The 16,028-nt window shown below is 33.8% G+C and overlaps 1 protein-coding gene across 8 annotated transcripts in view; it reads left to right on the forward strand.

The window, feature by feature from the left end:
- The first annotated feature begins 3,907 nt into the window (after window positions 1-3,907).
- Window positions 3,908-16,028, forward strand: part of LOC114326396 (putative uncharacterized protein DDB_G0286901) — an 84,186-nt gene continuing 72,065 nt past the window's right edge. For all 8 annotated transcript variants that reach the window (XM_050648682.1, XM_050648685.1, XM_050648687.1 and 5 more), the window contains exons 1-2: window positions 3,908-4,314; window positions 14,635-14,746. In XM_050648682.1, the coding sequence (XP_050504639.1) occupies window positions 4,002-4,314; window positions 14,635-14,746 (425 nt within the window). In that variant the 5' untranslated portion in view covers window positions 3,908-4,001. The remainder of the gene's footprint in view (window positions 4,315-14,634; window positions 14,747-16,028) is intronic.

Consider the following 16,028-nt stretch of genomic DNA (forward strand, 5'->3'; position numbering starts at 1 on the left):
AAATATCATATGAAAACAGGAGGTGACCCTAAGACAAGTTTTTAGTCTCTCTTACAAAACTCATGAAAAAACAGATAGGATGTATTATTACATCACTGACGATATGTGGCCATACCAAATAATACATCCTTGATAAATATAAACATTTTTATTGAACAAAATCTTTTCATACATTTTTTTAATGCAATTTACTGATATTCCTAAATATTTCAAAAAAATGTGTCACATTTGCTTTGTAAACCTTTCTTTTGCCTTTCGTAGCCACATATTCCGTTTCCTTCCTGGTTTTTTTGTAGACCACTTCTCTCAGCTGATTCTAAAAAAAATAAAATAAATGGTAATTTTTCTATCCTTTACAATTAACAATCAGAAGAAATATTATTTACAGATAATGATATGTATAATAATAATAGGTTTGTTCTAGCATCAGTTTGAAACCATCAGCGAATAGTGGACCAGCGCGAGTAGAGGGGATCGCACTGGTGACTGTATTATGTTCTTTTACTGACCAACTGTTTGCTGATGGTTTTTGACTAGTTTGACCGTTTGCTAGAACAAACCTAATAATAATGAATATTTTGTATTTTGACAATGACATCTGATGTGGAAGTCAAAACATTAATAAAATTATTTTTTCAAGTTAACTTTCACATGCGCGTCTTAAAATTTAATACTTATATCATAAATAACTATTAAAACTATCTTAAGAGGAAACAGTATAGATCAACAGGTAGCGAAAATGTGTTCCAAGATTGCGGCTGTAATTTTGAATATTTTTTCAAGATATTTGGCACACATATTCGTAATATAATAAAGAATGGCGGTACAGAGCCCAATTTGAAAAATATATTAATATGTGGAAATTACTCTGTAATTAAATACAATATAAAAAAAAACGAGCTTGTACCGCCATTAAGAAGAACAAAAAAATACACTTTTTTCAAATACAACTTTTTTATCCGATTTTGTGTTATTTTGGAACTACTAAAATTTTTTATTTCATTAGTAGTTCCAAAATTACACAAAATCTAGGCATCGGATAAAAAAGTTTATTTGAAGAAAGTGTATTTTTTTGTTCTTCTTAATGGCGGTACAGGCTCATTTTTTAAATATTGTATAATTACAGAGTAATTTCCACATATTAATATATTTTTCAAATTGGGCTCTGTACCGCCATTCTTTATTATTTTACGAATACGTGTGCCAAATGCCTCGAAAAAATATTCAAAATTACAGTGACAATCTTGGAACACGTTTAGGCTACCTGTTTATCGCTACTGTATTACCTTAAAACATTGCAATTTGCTAAACCAGTATATTTTACTCTACTACTACTCTACTAGCTACCTCATTTTCCACTGTTTCTAAAGACTTGTTTACATGGGTAGAGTTTTGAGGAGAGTAGAGTAGTGGTAGTACTCTACCAAAAATGGCTTGATACCATTCACGTGAGGAGAGTACAAGTATAGTACTGATGCTAGTATAGTGAAACCGATTTTTGTATTTTTAAACACTCTTGATTATAAGTGCACCTTAAATTCTTAATTTTTTGCTTAAGCTTGTTTACTCCAAAGCCCCCTTTGCCATTCTTTCGACGATTTCATCCTCCGCAGCTTGCTGCAAACTTTTATTTCTGTAGTATACACTACCTAAATTCCATAAACACTGGTATTCGCCGTATTATAGCTCTACAAGTTTTAAAGTTTCATCTTCGGTGAACTTCATTTTCACTATTTACACAAAACACAATTCCAGCCAGAATGACAGCGCCCCCATGTACTCTCCTACCTACTCTATTCTGCCATAATTGAGCGTGTTCCATAGGTAGAGTGTGCAGCCGAGTAGACATTTTGGCAGTAGTGGTGGTCATAGAGTAGTTACTTTGCCATAGGTTGCTAGTCACTCTACTTTAACTCCAACTATACACTCTACCAGCTATTCTACTGTGCTGAGCATTTTTACAGGTAGAGTTACTCTACTCTATCAAGTACTTGCATCATTACTCTACCCGTGTAAACAAGTCTTAAATCTACTGAATGAAAATCTACTTAATCTTAATCTACTCTTAATGAAAAATGTCTAAAATCATTTACCCACCTAGTATTATTGTAGAATTTAAGACAGTCCAGTGCCTTATAAATAATTTCAATATGAATATTTTTCCCTTTAATTCTCCTTTGATACCACTCCATTTTAGATTTTGGGGAACTTATTTCATTGTGTTTATAGACCATATTTATTGAAGGAACCCAATCTGGAGATTGTTATTATCTATTAAGTCGGCTGGTTTTCCTATAAGATTAAAATGTTAACATCTTCAAAAATCGTTACTGTTGTAATTGTAACTTACCAGATATAAAATGATTACAGCAGACAGGACAGGAAAATTTTCATTTCGCTAGTAAAACCTGTACATTGTATTGCATTTAACCATTGTTGTCTCTCAGATACCTTATTTAGTTCAGTTTAAAAGTGAACTTTATCTTGACTTTATCACATTTCACACTTCAAAACACAACACCAATGAAGCATATTATCTTTCTAAATTAATACTTCCAGAGAAAATGTTAAATTAATCTTTGTACAACACAAAATTACAAAGAAATACAACTAAAATTATCTAAAACTCATTAAGAACAGACAGAATAAGATTTATCTTTTACACCCAGTAGCCATATTGACATATTGATTTAATTTTGAAAACGATTATATTTAAATTTGGTAAATATAACTCCGTACGACCACGCAACTTGAAACACAAGTACGCAAACACGGTTGCGTGACGCGTGGCTCGCAATCGTGAAATTTACGAGACTTGCTCGACCTGTAGATTCTTGTTACCTACTGTGGCAAATGTATTATATTTTTCAAAATTTTGGAAGTTTAAATCGTAGAACAATTTTAACTTTTGATTTTAATACAGATTTCAATTCTCTACAAATATTCTTTCATGACTTTTGATGTAAAATTATTAGGGAAGCAGGAATTCAACAGTTTAGAATTTTACATTGAGTTTCCTATGCCCCGTTTTACGATTCACCACCCGGTATAAGATAAAATGTGTATTATTTGTCTTATTATTTAATAATAACACAAATACTATACATATACAGTGATGAGCGCACTAATAACCGGCATAATAGCTTAAAAGATAGAAAACATAATACATTGCGAACCAAAAAGAGATGAAACTATTGGAGGTGGAAATTATCCTTATAAACGTATTAATTAACATTACCTTGCATAGTTTCCCACCTTAAGACGTCCGTGACAGGAGTATTTAAGGCACGGTATGGGCACGGTATATGTGCCAACGGTGGAATCTTCCTCCCTTCACCGATTGAAACGTTCGGTGAAGAGAAAAATTCTATATGATTGCTCGAGCCACTATATACGTTTCAACCATCGCACGTTCAAAATTCTTAGTATGTGAAACGACGCTTAGTACTGTTAGTGATATTACTAAATTAGAAAATTATATGAATATATCCATCAGCCTCTTGACACATATGTACAAACTCTTTATGAAAATCTTAACAAAGGCTATAACACCTAAACTTGATTTCTACTGGGGAGGGGGGGACTTTGAGACTTTCAATGAAACACCAACCTAAAGACATAAAAAAGTTAATCCCAAACACATAAAATACATAAATAAACTTATTATATAAATAATTTTAGACCTTCTTAGGGGGGAAAATTTCCCCTATTTACTCCCTAGTACATGCGCCACTGGCATAGCTCCCATGAATGTTGCAATATGTGTTGCCTATTTACCTGGACCAGTGATGTGGGAGGGAGCTCCCTCCCACATCACTGACCTGGACGCTGGTCTGCCAATCACGAATCAGGATTGTGGATTTGACATTGACATGATGACATATTTGAATTGTTTGTTAAACAACTGTCAAATTGTTTCAAAATCATGTTTCTGCCGTTTCTTTGAGATAAAGTTAAAAAAGCTATTTTTAACATAATTTATCGAGTGTACATTTATTAAAATGCCTCGAACTTCAAAAAATAGTAGCTCACAAAGTATTAACATACTACAAGATCTTCAAGTTAGACCACAAACATCAAATGGAAAGGCTAAAAAGATTACTTCAAGTATGTATTTTTTGGACGAAGAGCCTGATTATTCAGATTCTGATGAAGATTTTTTCAATATAAGAGGAAAGGAACCAGTATATGGTGAATACATATATATAACAAAGCCCGTACGGAAGAATTGTAATGTGGAAGTACAGTGTGACATTCTAACTATTGAAAAATCCTTAGATGCCTTTGTCACAAAATGTGCAGAATTGGATCCGAGTAAGTTCTTCATTCTTTTTGTGGTGCCATGCACCTATAGTGCGTTGGCGAATTATTTTAAGATCAGACGTCTGTCTTTTGCAACCTGCCAAAGTTCGCCAGTGTTAGTTATGCCTGTCCAGTTTCTTATATTTCGCAGCCACATTTCTTTGCGACCTTCTCTTTCCTTCTGACCTTCTCTCTTGACTTCAATCTTTCCTTGGATGATTAGTTCAGGGATTGCATATTTTCCCTCTCATGATATGGCCCAGGTATCCAATTTTTCGTGCCTTGATGAAGTTGAGCAATTCTCTCTCAGTATTTGCTCTTCTTAAGAGTAAACAGTAGTGCATCATCAATATTTTTCTTTTTTGAAAGTTCTGCGAACTTTAACCTTTCGTTACTCGCGCCAATTTTTTGTAGTCGAATACTCACGTATGGTGCAGAAGACCGGGTCTAAAAATATTGGTCAGCAATATTTTAAAAATTTTTTTTTGCAAAATTGTGTACAGTTATATTATTTAATAAATATATGATCATATAATTTTGTAGATATGCGTTTGTGTCAACATTATACAGGGTGTCTGCGTAACTTGGAACCATATGGGAAACTTTTCTAATATCAATTTTACGAAAAAAAGTCATTTTTTATAAAGTACTCTGGATAGTCTAAAACCAAAGATGCAATCATCAGATATCATTTTTTTTTATTTATTAATATTACGGGAAAACCCCATTAACAGTTACAATTAACAAATAGTAAAATGTAAGATGTATGTAATAGATTGAGAAAAAAATATAATCAAAAAACAACAAAAATAATTCAACCTGCAACAATGTTCAAACCACCAATAATTAACATTACAACCCTAAATTTCTAATTAAAGTTTTACACTAAATTAAGTATTAATTATTCTATGAAATTGATTCTATTAAATTGAGCCCTGAACCCACTTTCGGACATATCAAATATTTCCAAATGAAGTTGGTTAACATATCTCGAGTATCTTTCTACAGGCAAATTCATACCATAATTTGTTCGATGATAGGGTATATGAAAAGAAGAGTAGTTATGTCTCCTATTTCATGTGACAATCTCAATGTTAACCTACTCCAACAATTCAGCACTATCAATTTTCCCTGTAACAATTTTATGCAAAAAATTTAATCCAGCACAGATTCTCCTTTCTGAAAGTGTTTTCAAATTCAGTTGTTTTTCCAAAATTGAATAATTATGATCAGAGATCCCAATATATAATTTGAATCCACAAAATCGTAGAAACTTATGCTGAACCTTTTCTACAGTATATTTATGGACAGCTTGGTAAGGAGACCACACCACTGATCCATACTCAAGTTTAGATCTGACTAATGAAGAGTAAAGGCTTCTGACAGTGTCGACAGAAAAATGTCTACAATTTCTCACGATGAAACCCAACATTTTGGATGACTATTGTGACTGAGTTAATATGATCGACAAATGTTAAATTTTTGTCGAAAATTACTCCCAAGTCTTTTATTTTTGATACAGTTTTTAATGGTTGCCCACACAGTTCGTAAGAAGTGTCATATTTTCTGGAACCCTTAAAAAAACTAATTAGACAACATTTTGATATATTTAGGTGTAATTTATTAATGTGACACCACTGCGTTAATCTGTCAAGATCGTCCTGCAGCAGTTGTTGATCAGTTTAGCAATTCATTATTCTGTAGGCTTTGAAATCATCAGCAAAAGCGAGACCTTCACTGTTTTCAAAACAATCAAAAATTGAGTCCACAAACAGATTGAAAAACATTGGGGAACAGTGCCCCCCTTGGGGAACACCAGAAGTTACACATATTTCATCCGATTTAAAAGCACCTACAGTGCAATTCCTCTTAACCGGTCACCTCGGGACTTCATACCTGGCCGGTTGCCGTTTTGGCCGGTTAATCCGAAGTGTACTTTACTTTCATACATATGTACAAATAAAAAAATTAAGAAGTATTTTTTACATATTTATTTACATACATATTTATTTTACATATTTATTTACATACATTAATGTGCTACATACATACATCAACAAATATGTACAAGTTTAAAAAGTAATTATTTTTTAAAAAAGTCTGTAATTTTCTTCTGCTTTTTAACCTTCAGTGAATTTCTGTATCATGAATGCAGCGGAAGAAACCTACATTGAGTTGAAACAGAGTGCAGAAGCAGTAGGGCTAGCAATAAACACAAATAAAACAAAACTATTCATACAAACCAGATCAAATAGACCAGCGCAACAACACTTTATTGACGATATAGAACATGTGAATAGATTCACGTACCTAGGAATGGATCTGGTTGCAAGCAATGAAGAAGAACCGGAAATAAATAGAAGGCTTGTGCTGGCAAATAAAGCCTATTTTGCAACGGGCCACATATTCAAATCGCGAGACGTACACCGGAAAACAAAACTCCGGGTATATAAAACAATAATCAGGCCCATAGTAAGTTATGGCTGCGAAACATGGGTGGTGACACAAAAATCTGCCAATGCATTAGATGTGTTTGAAAGAAAAGTATTACGTAGGATACTGGGCCCAATAAGTGAAAATAACAACTGGCGAATTAGGTATAATAGAGAAATATACGAGCAATATAGCGAACCAACTCTAGCACAACACACTAAACTGCAGAGATTACGGTGGGCAGGGCACGTGGTCCGCATGCATGAGAGTAGAATCCCCAGAAAATTGCTGAATGCAAGAATGCAGGGAAAAAGACCTGTTGGAAGACCTAAAAAGAGATGGGAAGACGAAGTCGATGGGGATGCCAGGAACTTTCTGGGAACGCGTTCATGGAAAAGAACAGCGGTAAATCGAAATGATTGGAGAAGCTTATTGAAGGAGGCCAAGGCTCGATTTGGGCTGTAGTGCCATTGGATGGATGGAATTTCTGTATCGACATTTTCTAATCACCAAAACGTCTAATGCTGTTGACTCATGTTGCTGCTCAATGTATTTTAATGCAATTTCCATTGCATTTTTGGCTTCTTCGTGAGAAACCGTTTCCTCAAACCTTGAAATGCTGTAGCTAACATAATATAGATAACGTCCTTGGTATTGATATTTTTAATGACTTTTAAAAGACCTTTGTCTTCACTCTCCGAATGTTGCAGAATTTCAGAAACAAGTTTACGCCTGTATCGTCTCTTTAAGCTTTCGATCACTCCTTGGTCCATCGGTTGCACTAAGCTTGTCACATTAGGAGGAAGAAAAACTAATTTTATGTCATCTACATCGCAGTCATGAGGATGGGTTGGAGCATTGTCTACCACTAGAACTGCTTTGATAGGCAAGTTTACACTTTTTAAATGTTTTGTAACTTTTTTAACAAACTCTAAATTAAACCACTCTTTAAACAAGTCTGAATTCATCCACGCTGATTTTTGTGACTTATAATAGACCGGAAGGGAAGATGGATTCAAGTTTTTGAATGCCCGTGGTTTAGCAGACTTGCCAATAACGAAAAGAGGAATTTTGTGAGTCCCTGTTGCATTCGAACAAACGGCCACTGTAATAAGTTCTTTGTTATTTTTAAAGCCAGAAGCAAACTGTTCATGACTGCCTAGAAAAGTTGTTTCTGGTAACATTTTAATGTTTACCCTGGTTTCGTCCATATTATAAACTTGTTCTGGAGATAATTTCTCTGTTTCAATCATTTCACCAAACTTAGTCTTGAATTCTGTCGCACCATAAGAATCAGCAGACAGTTTTTCTCCACTTACGTGTGTGAAATGAATTCCGTGTCGCTTCTTCCATCGATTAAGCCAACCATCACTTGCCACAAATTCGCCTCCATTATTAATCTTCTGGTGGATAGCCAAAGCTTTTTCTTTCAAAATTGGGCCGCCAATCGGTGTACCTCTTTGACGTTCCTGAAGAAACCAGATCGACAAAGCTTCATCGACGACCTCGCAAATTGTTTTTTTTTTCTCGTACAACGGCTACCCAGATATTTATCAGATTTCATTTTCGAGCAAAACTCCTCAATGCACCGTCTATCGCTTCGCCAGTCATTTACAGTGCTTTTTCCAACATTAAATTTTGCACATATTTTCGCCACGGATTCATCTTTATCAATCCGCTTTAGCACTTTTAAACGTGCCATCGAAACTACAATTCGTTTACGCTTTGCACTCATTGGGAAAGTATGTTATATACGTGCGTACCCACAGCAGAAACAAACCAAACTGATCAGTGATCAAAACGACACAGTTTATCGAACGTGGCGAAAAACATGTCCACACACTAAAGTCGATTGACTGCTCTTTCATGTTTGCCGTCGGTTACCGTCCGGGGAAGCCGAATCGCCTCGCCGCGCCGGTGAATTTCTTGGCGTGCGGCTGTTGTAAACAGGCCGGTTAATCCGTCGACCGGTTAATGCGAAGCCGGTTAAGAGGAATTACACTGTATTTTGACCATCTGTCTACGCTCTGACAATAAACTTTTGATCCAACCTACAGCCGAAACATCAAACCCTATATCAAATAATCTCCTGAGAAAAATATTATGGTCTACTTGATCGAAAGCCTTTGAAAAATCTGTGTAAACTGCATCAACTTGCTTGAATTCTTCCAAAGCTTTAATTATTTTTGATTGATATGGTAACAGATTAGTTAGAGTTGAACGACCTGAACAGAAGCCATGCTGATTCTTATTTATTAGCCCACGACACATCCAGTTTAATTGGTCGCTGATAATACTGTCAGACAATTTTGGAAGTGATGATTGAATGCATACACTCCTGTAGTTCGTAACATCGTTTTTGTTCCCACTTTTAAAGATGGGCGTGATAAAACTATCCTTCCATTTTTCAGGAAAAATTGAGGATCTTAAAGACTTATTCAATAATAAACTTAGTGGAACCACAAGGGTATATACACAATATTTTAACAGGCTACTTGGAACACCGTCGGGACCAAGGGTATTTTTACTAGGTAAAAGAGATATTTTTTCGTATATTTCTTTTGTAGAAATATCCGAAAACTTATAGTTTTGGTAAATATTTGTGGGTGTTCCAAGGTCTAGTTTGTTCTCTGGGTTACTTGGGGTGTACACTGTTTGGAAGTACTTTTTGAACAAATCAACAATCTCTTGCCCATCATTTGCTTTATCCTCGCCATATATTATTGTTTGGGGAAGAGAATGGTTGGTTTTTAAGTCCTTTATGTACCTCCAAAAGTATCTAGGATTTGATTTGAATTCTATATCCATCAATGAGATATACTGAGACCAACAAACCTCCCGAACTTTTTTGCATTCTGAACGCAGTCTAGTAAAAATATTGAGGTCAGCCTGAGATCTGGACTGAATATAGGTGTAGTGTGCTCTCCTTTTTTGAGAAATAAGCTGTCTTAGTTCCTTTGAAAACCACCTAGGATAAGTGCTGGTTTGGTATTTTTTCACAGGTACAAATGAAGCAATACCAAAAGCTAAAATTTCATAGAAGTAATCAACAGCTAAATCTAAATCAAGACGAGACAAACACTGCTCCCAGTTAATTAAAGCTAAAAAATTATTTAAACCCACATAATTGGCGTTATTGAAATCATAGTACAGATCCTGGCAGAAGAGGCTGTCGTCTACCTGTTTTTTGTGAATATTTCTTAAACTACACTCATAACTAGCATGATGTAAACTGCTGTTTAGAATAGAGAATTTTGTCAACAGTATACGAGGTATGTCAAAAAATATGAATTTCGCTCAAGAGCAAACTATCTTTATATTTCAAAATATCAAAAAATTTTATTATGAAAAGTTATTTGTAATTAAAAACCATATTCAAATACGCAATAACAGCCTTCTACTTGAAAAAAAAAAATTCTGAAATTTTCCTAAATTATCGATTTCGAACATCATTTTTATTTATTGGACATGTAATAACTCTTTTATATTTTAGGGAAAAAAGTTATTCTTCATAAAAATCTGTGCATGGTCTAAACCTCAAGATGCAACCATCAGTTATCCAAGTTTGTTAATTTTATACGAGTTGTGTCAAATAATATTCTAGAATTCTTTCTAAATTCATATTATTTGACACACCTCGTATAAAATTAAAAAACTTGGATAACTGATGGTTGCATCTTGAGGTTTAGACCATGCACAGATTTTTATGAAGAATAACTTTTTTCCTAAAATTATTAATAAAAGAGTCTAATAGAGTATTACATGTCTAATAAATAAAAATGATGTTCGGAATCGGTAATTTAGGAAAATTTCAGAAATTTTTTTTTTCAAGTAGAAGGCTGTTATTGCATATTTGAATATGGTTTTTAATTACAAATAACTTTTCATAATACAATTTTTTGATATTTTGAAATATAAAGGTAGTTTGCTCTTGAGCGAAATTCATATTTTTTGACATACCTCGTATACTGTTGATAAAATTTGATATCTGATGATTGCATGTTAGGTTTTAGACTATGCAGAGCACTTTATAAAGAATGACTTTTTTTCGTAAAATTGATATTAAAAAAGTTTCCCATATGGTTCCAAATTACGCAGACACCCTGTATTACTTTAATAAAAAGTAACTTTGTTCATCATCAGCTTCATACGTTTCCTCGTCAGTCGATACTTCCTCAAATAATTTTAATAATCTTTGTTTCTGTTTCTCGTAATCCATATCTAAATATAAATAAACAAATATATAAACATTGAAAATAAGAAAGATATCTTAAATTACCTTACTAAATAAAACTATTGATGTCTGATTTAACCACAAAAATTTGTGCACAAATACTCACACCCGGTGTACCGCACCGTGTTGCTTAATAATAAAACTACAATACTCTTTTTTACACTGCATGTTAACTTCACCCACAGTTGACTGATGACTGAATAGGTATATGCAGCAGCAATTCAAAATCTCCACTATAATCAGAGTTATCGGAAGTTATTTAGAGGGCCGGTCTTATACACCGTGTGCGAGTAACGGAGGGATAACAGTGAGGCAACAGTGCGTTGGTAATTCTACACTGACAGTGACATTATACTATCAAAAACAATTTTTATACTCAGTCACATTTAATTTCTTGTTATAGAAAATCGATTTTTAGTAGATTCAATGTGATACAAAATCTAGGCATGGGATAAAAAATTTTATTTGAAGAAAGTCCAATTACACTGTTGGTGTCGGGTTAATAAGCTGGATCTCAATGTTAAAAAATGTTGTTTTATTAGTTTTACACGTAAAATAATCAAATACCAGTCTTCATATGTCATTGATAATCAACCACTTAAATATGTTACTACTATCAAAGACTTGGGAATCATATTTGATGAGAAATTAACTTTTATAAATCATATTAATTCAATAGCTGTAAAGAGTAGTAAAATGGTTGGTTTTGTGCTAAGAAATTGCCCATACTTTTCAGTTCATACTGTCAGGGTTGTTTATTGTTGTTTGGTCAGATCAATTTTGGAATACTGTTCAATAATTTGGTCTCCTTATTTTCAAAATCACATGATTTATTTGGAAAGAGTACAACATAGATTCTTAAGAGTGTGTGCTTTTAAATGTGGAATTACTATAGCTAATCATAATTACATGGAGATTAAGCAACACATTTCATTGACTCCACTAAGCATCCATAGAGATGGATTTTCACTAATATTCTTATTTAAGTTGGTTAATGGTCTGTTAGACTGTCCTAATATCTTAGAATATGTTACTTTCCACATACCACGTCGTGATTTAAGGCAACAACCAACTTTTCGAATTCTTTTTCTTAGAACAACTTATGGTGTGAATAATCCTCTTGACAGATGCATGTCTTTGGCCAATAATCTGCAGATCGACTTATTTAAATACAGTTTGAACCAACTAAAGAGGTACCTATCTTGTATTACATAGTATTAGGTTTGTTTTAAATGTTTTTGTTTTAATAGTTTAAAATTATTAGTTTTATAATAGCCTATGTACTAGTTATCTCAATGATCTAGATTCATTAAGTCTGATACAATTATAATTACTTTGAATTTTTTTAACTTGGATATACCTAGTTATAAGATCTAACCTGTCTTAAAAATTTAACATATGTTTTTGTACTGTTAATGGGGGTTTCCCGTAAATAAAAAAAAATAAATAAAAAAAAAGTGTATTTTTTTGTTCTTCTTAATGGCGGTACAGTATTTAGTTATACAGTAATTTCCACATACTAACATATTTCTCAAATTGGGCTCTGTATTGCCATTCTTTATTATATTACGAAAATGTGTGCCAAATATCTCGACAAAATATTAAAAATTACAGCCGCATAGTTGGCGTGTTAATGTCTTGGTGAAGTGAATTTATTGGGCAGGTTATAGGTATAAAGTATTACAAATAGTGTCTATACAAATACATTGGCGGGCAAAAAATTTAGGTCACTAGATGAATTGTACACATTTGATGCCTCGAATTTCTAAACCTGTTGTCCAATTTGAGTGATTTTTTTAGTATGTTATAGCTTTATTATTTAAGAATCTCAATATGTTAATATTGTTGCTAGACAGGAAGTGTCATTTTATACCTAGTGTAACAATCATACTGTGTTTTTTTCTTAAAGTTCGGAACACTCTGTGGAATATTATAGCATAGATAAAATATTGAAATTAAAACTCAGTTGTAGCCCTAGGCTTTCTTAACATTTTCTTTTTTGATTCATTTGCTTATGTTGGATAATAAAAAAGTTAGGTACTTTAACAACTAGCCACGTTCTTCATCAATAGAGGGTGTTTCTAAATAAGTGCGACAAACTTTAAAGCCGATGCCGCACTGCAGGATGCTAGATGGTGGCTTGGAGGGTGGATGGTGGAGGGTCGCTGCATCCTGGACGCAGTGAAAGAGTGAAATGAAGTCAGAAGTCAGTATCCAACTGACTGCTGAGGAATCGTTTGTTTCATTTGTTACGTTACATTTGGTTTGTTTTTTTAGCATATCGTCATATGTATAAGAGGTAAAACTCACTCACTAAACTTTTCAGAAAGTGGAGAAAAATCGACTTAAAGGCAAAAATTGTTTTTTAAATTCACCTGACTTGAATATTGGATTTTTTTAATGCAACTGCAAAGAATAAATAAAACAGATATTTTAAGCCATGTTTCGTCACATAGTGGGTCTGCTGGGTCCCAAATGGCCCTTCTTTTATACACAGCACTTATTACGCTTTCATTCATAGCGAGGCTACCCGGATGGATTATCAAACACGACTGATATGGTTGGATAGACGCCTGGCGGACCACCGGGTGGGTAGATGGTAGTGGGAGTCCACTGCGGCTACCGTCGTTGTATTATTCGTGGTATAAGTAGCTGGATGGTCGCTAGGCGGGTATCTACCATCCACCATCCTAGCAAACTTCCTGCACTGCGGCATCAGCCTAAGGGGTGATTCTGGATGAAAAAATAATGACTGTTTGCTTTATAAGCATATGTCCACAAACGCTTCATTTTCGAGATACGGGATGTTGAATTTTTTCTTACAAACTAACCGTTTATTTGTTGCTCTAAAACCGGTTGAGATATGCAAATGAAATTTGGTAGGTTTTAAGAGTGGTTGGTGGTTTTATTGCGCATTTTTTGACATACAAATAAGAATTTTATATTCACCATTGGCGTGCATACGGGTGATATGCAAATGAAATTTGGTAGGTTTTAAGAGGTAGTTATTGCGCATTTTTTGACATACAATTAAGAATTTTATATTCACCATTGGCGTGCATACTGATTTAGAACAACAAATAAACTGTCAGTTTGTAAGAAAAAATTCAACATCCCGTATCTCGGAAACGAAGCATTTGTGGACATATCTTTATAAAGCAAACAGTCATTATTTTTTCATGCAGAATTACCCCATAAAGTTTGTCGCACCTATTAAGAAACACCCTGTATTGATGAAGAACATGGCTAGTTGTTAAAGTACCTAACTTTTTTATTATCCAACATATGCAAATGAATAAAAAAAGATAATGTTAAGAATGTCTAAGGCTACAATTGAGTTTTAATTTCAATATTTTATCTATGCTATAATATTCCACAGAGTGTTCCAAACTTTAAGGAAAGACACAGTATAAGTGTTACACTCGGTATAAAATGACATTTACCTGTCTAACAACAATATTAATACATTGAGATTCTTAAATAATAAAGCTAAAACATACTAAAAAATCATTCAAATCGGACAACAGGTTTAGGAAATTCGAGGCATCAAACGTGTATAATTCATCTAGTGACCTAAATTTTTTGCCCGCCAGTGTAGTTGTAATATAATTCTAATAAAACCATTCTTGTTAAAAATAATTTCTTGATATGTTTGTTATTTCTAGATACAGTAGGTAGATATAAACAACTTGTACTTCTCTGTAAAGAATTAGTTAATGACAGATACTTTATAACGAGTGATCCTTACCATTGTGACACAAATTCAGATGCAGAAAGGTAAGCGCTTTTTTATTGTTATTTATAGGAAAAGTGAAACAATAAGGAATGCACATAATTTTCCCCTTGTTGCCATATTCGCGGTGTGCAAGTACTTGGAAGGGAAACGAGAAACGACCGTGCGCGAGTCGCGGAGAAATATTGCAACTATGTTAAATAATTCATATTGTCAATTGAAATTGTCAAATTGACGTATATTTCATACCTTCTGTCATTGAAGCAGAAAAATTATATATTGCTCCACAATATCGATATGATATGCAATTATTATATAAAGGTAAATTTAATTAATTGTATTTTGCTTGCAGTACTGCATTTTAATAACTAATTTTATTTACTACATACAATTGTTTACGTTTGCATAACATAACCTGCATCTTATTTTTTCTTCTTATTATTTTTTTGGACTATGGCCTTGACAATTATCCAGTAACCATTACTAATATAATTGGCCAATATAATTAAAAGTGCGAATAAAAGTACAGAGCGTAGAAATAGGGGTCGCTTTGCCGAACTTGCACGGTCCCAATTCTAAATTTGAAAAAATATATAGGGAATAAACATTTTTTTTCATGCCATTCCACTACAGCGAGCATTTCATTGGCTGCAATTAGTGACAAATTTATATGACATCATTATTATATTTGGTGTAATTGTAAATGGTAACTGACGTTTGTCATAACGTATATTATAAACCAGCGGCTTCAACCACTAGCAGAAAATATTATTGGAGAGTATCAGACGGGCTTCCGACGGGGAAGATCGACACTGGATCAAATATTTACAGTCAAACGAATCTTGTGCAAATCATGGGAACATGATATTGATGTTCACAACGTGTTTGTAGACTTAAACAGGCATATGACTCAGTCAAAAGGAACAAACTATACTATATTGGCTGAATTGGCAATACCACACAAGCTAATAAGACTCATTAAGGCAACAATGGACGAAACTCAGGCATGTGTACGAATACAAAACCACCGGACAGACTTTTTCAAAATTTCGCAGGGGCTAAAGCAGGGAGATGGGCTGGCCCCAACATTGTTTAACCTGGCGCTGGAGTATGCGGTTAGGCAAATGCAAACTGGACGAGGAAACCTACTGACCAACCGAACGGTTCAATTGACCGCTTATGCCGATGATATTAATATTATAAGTAGAACATCAACAGGAGCACGGGAAATGTAATATGCAGAGTTAAAAACACAAACAAAAATGCTAGGTGTGGAAATTAACACAGAAAAAACAAAAATAATGACTCAGACGAGAAGAAATATAG

Source organism: Diabrotica virgifera, chromosome 4 (genome assembly GCF_917563875.1).
Source record: "Diabrotica virgifera virgifera chromosome 4, PGI_DIABVI_V3a".
In the NCBI taxonomy this organism is placed as follows: Eukaryota; Metazoa; Arthropoda; class Insecta; order Coleoptera; family Chrysomelidae; genus Diabrotica; species Diabrotica virgifera.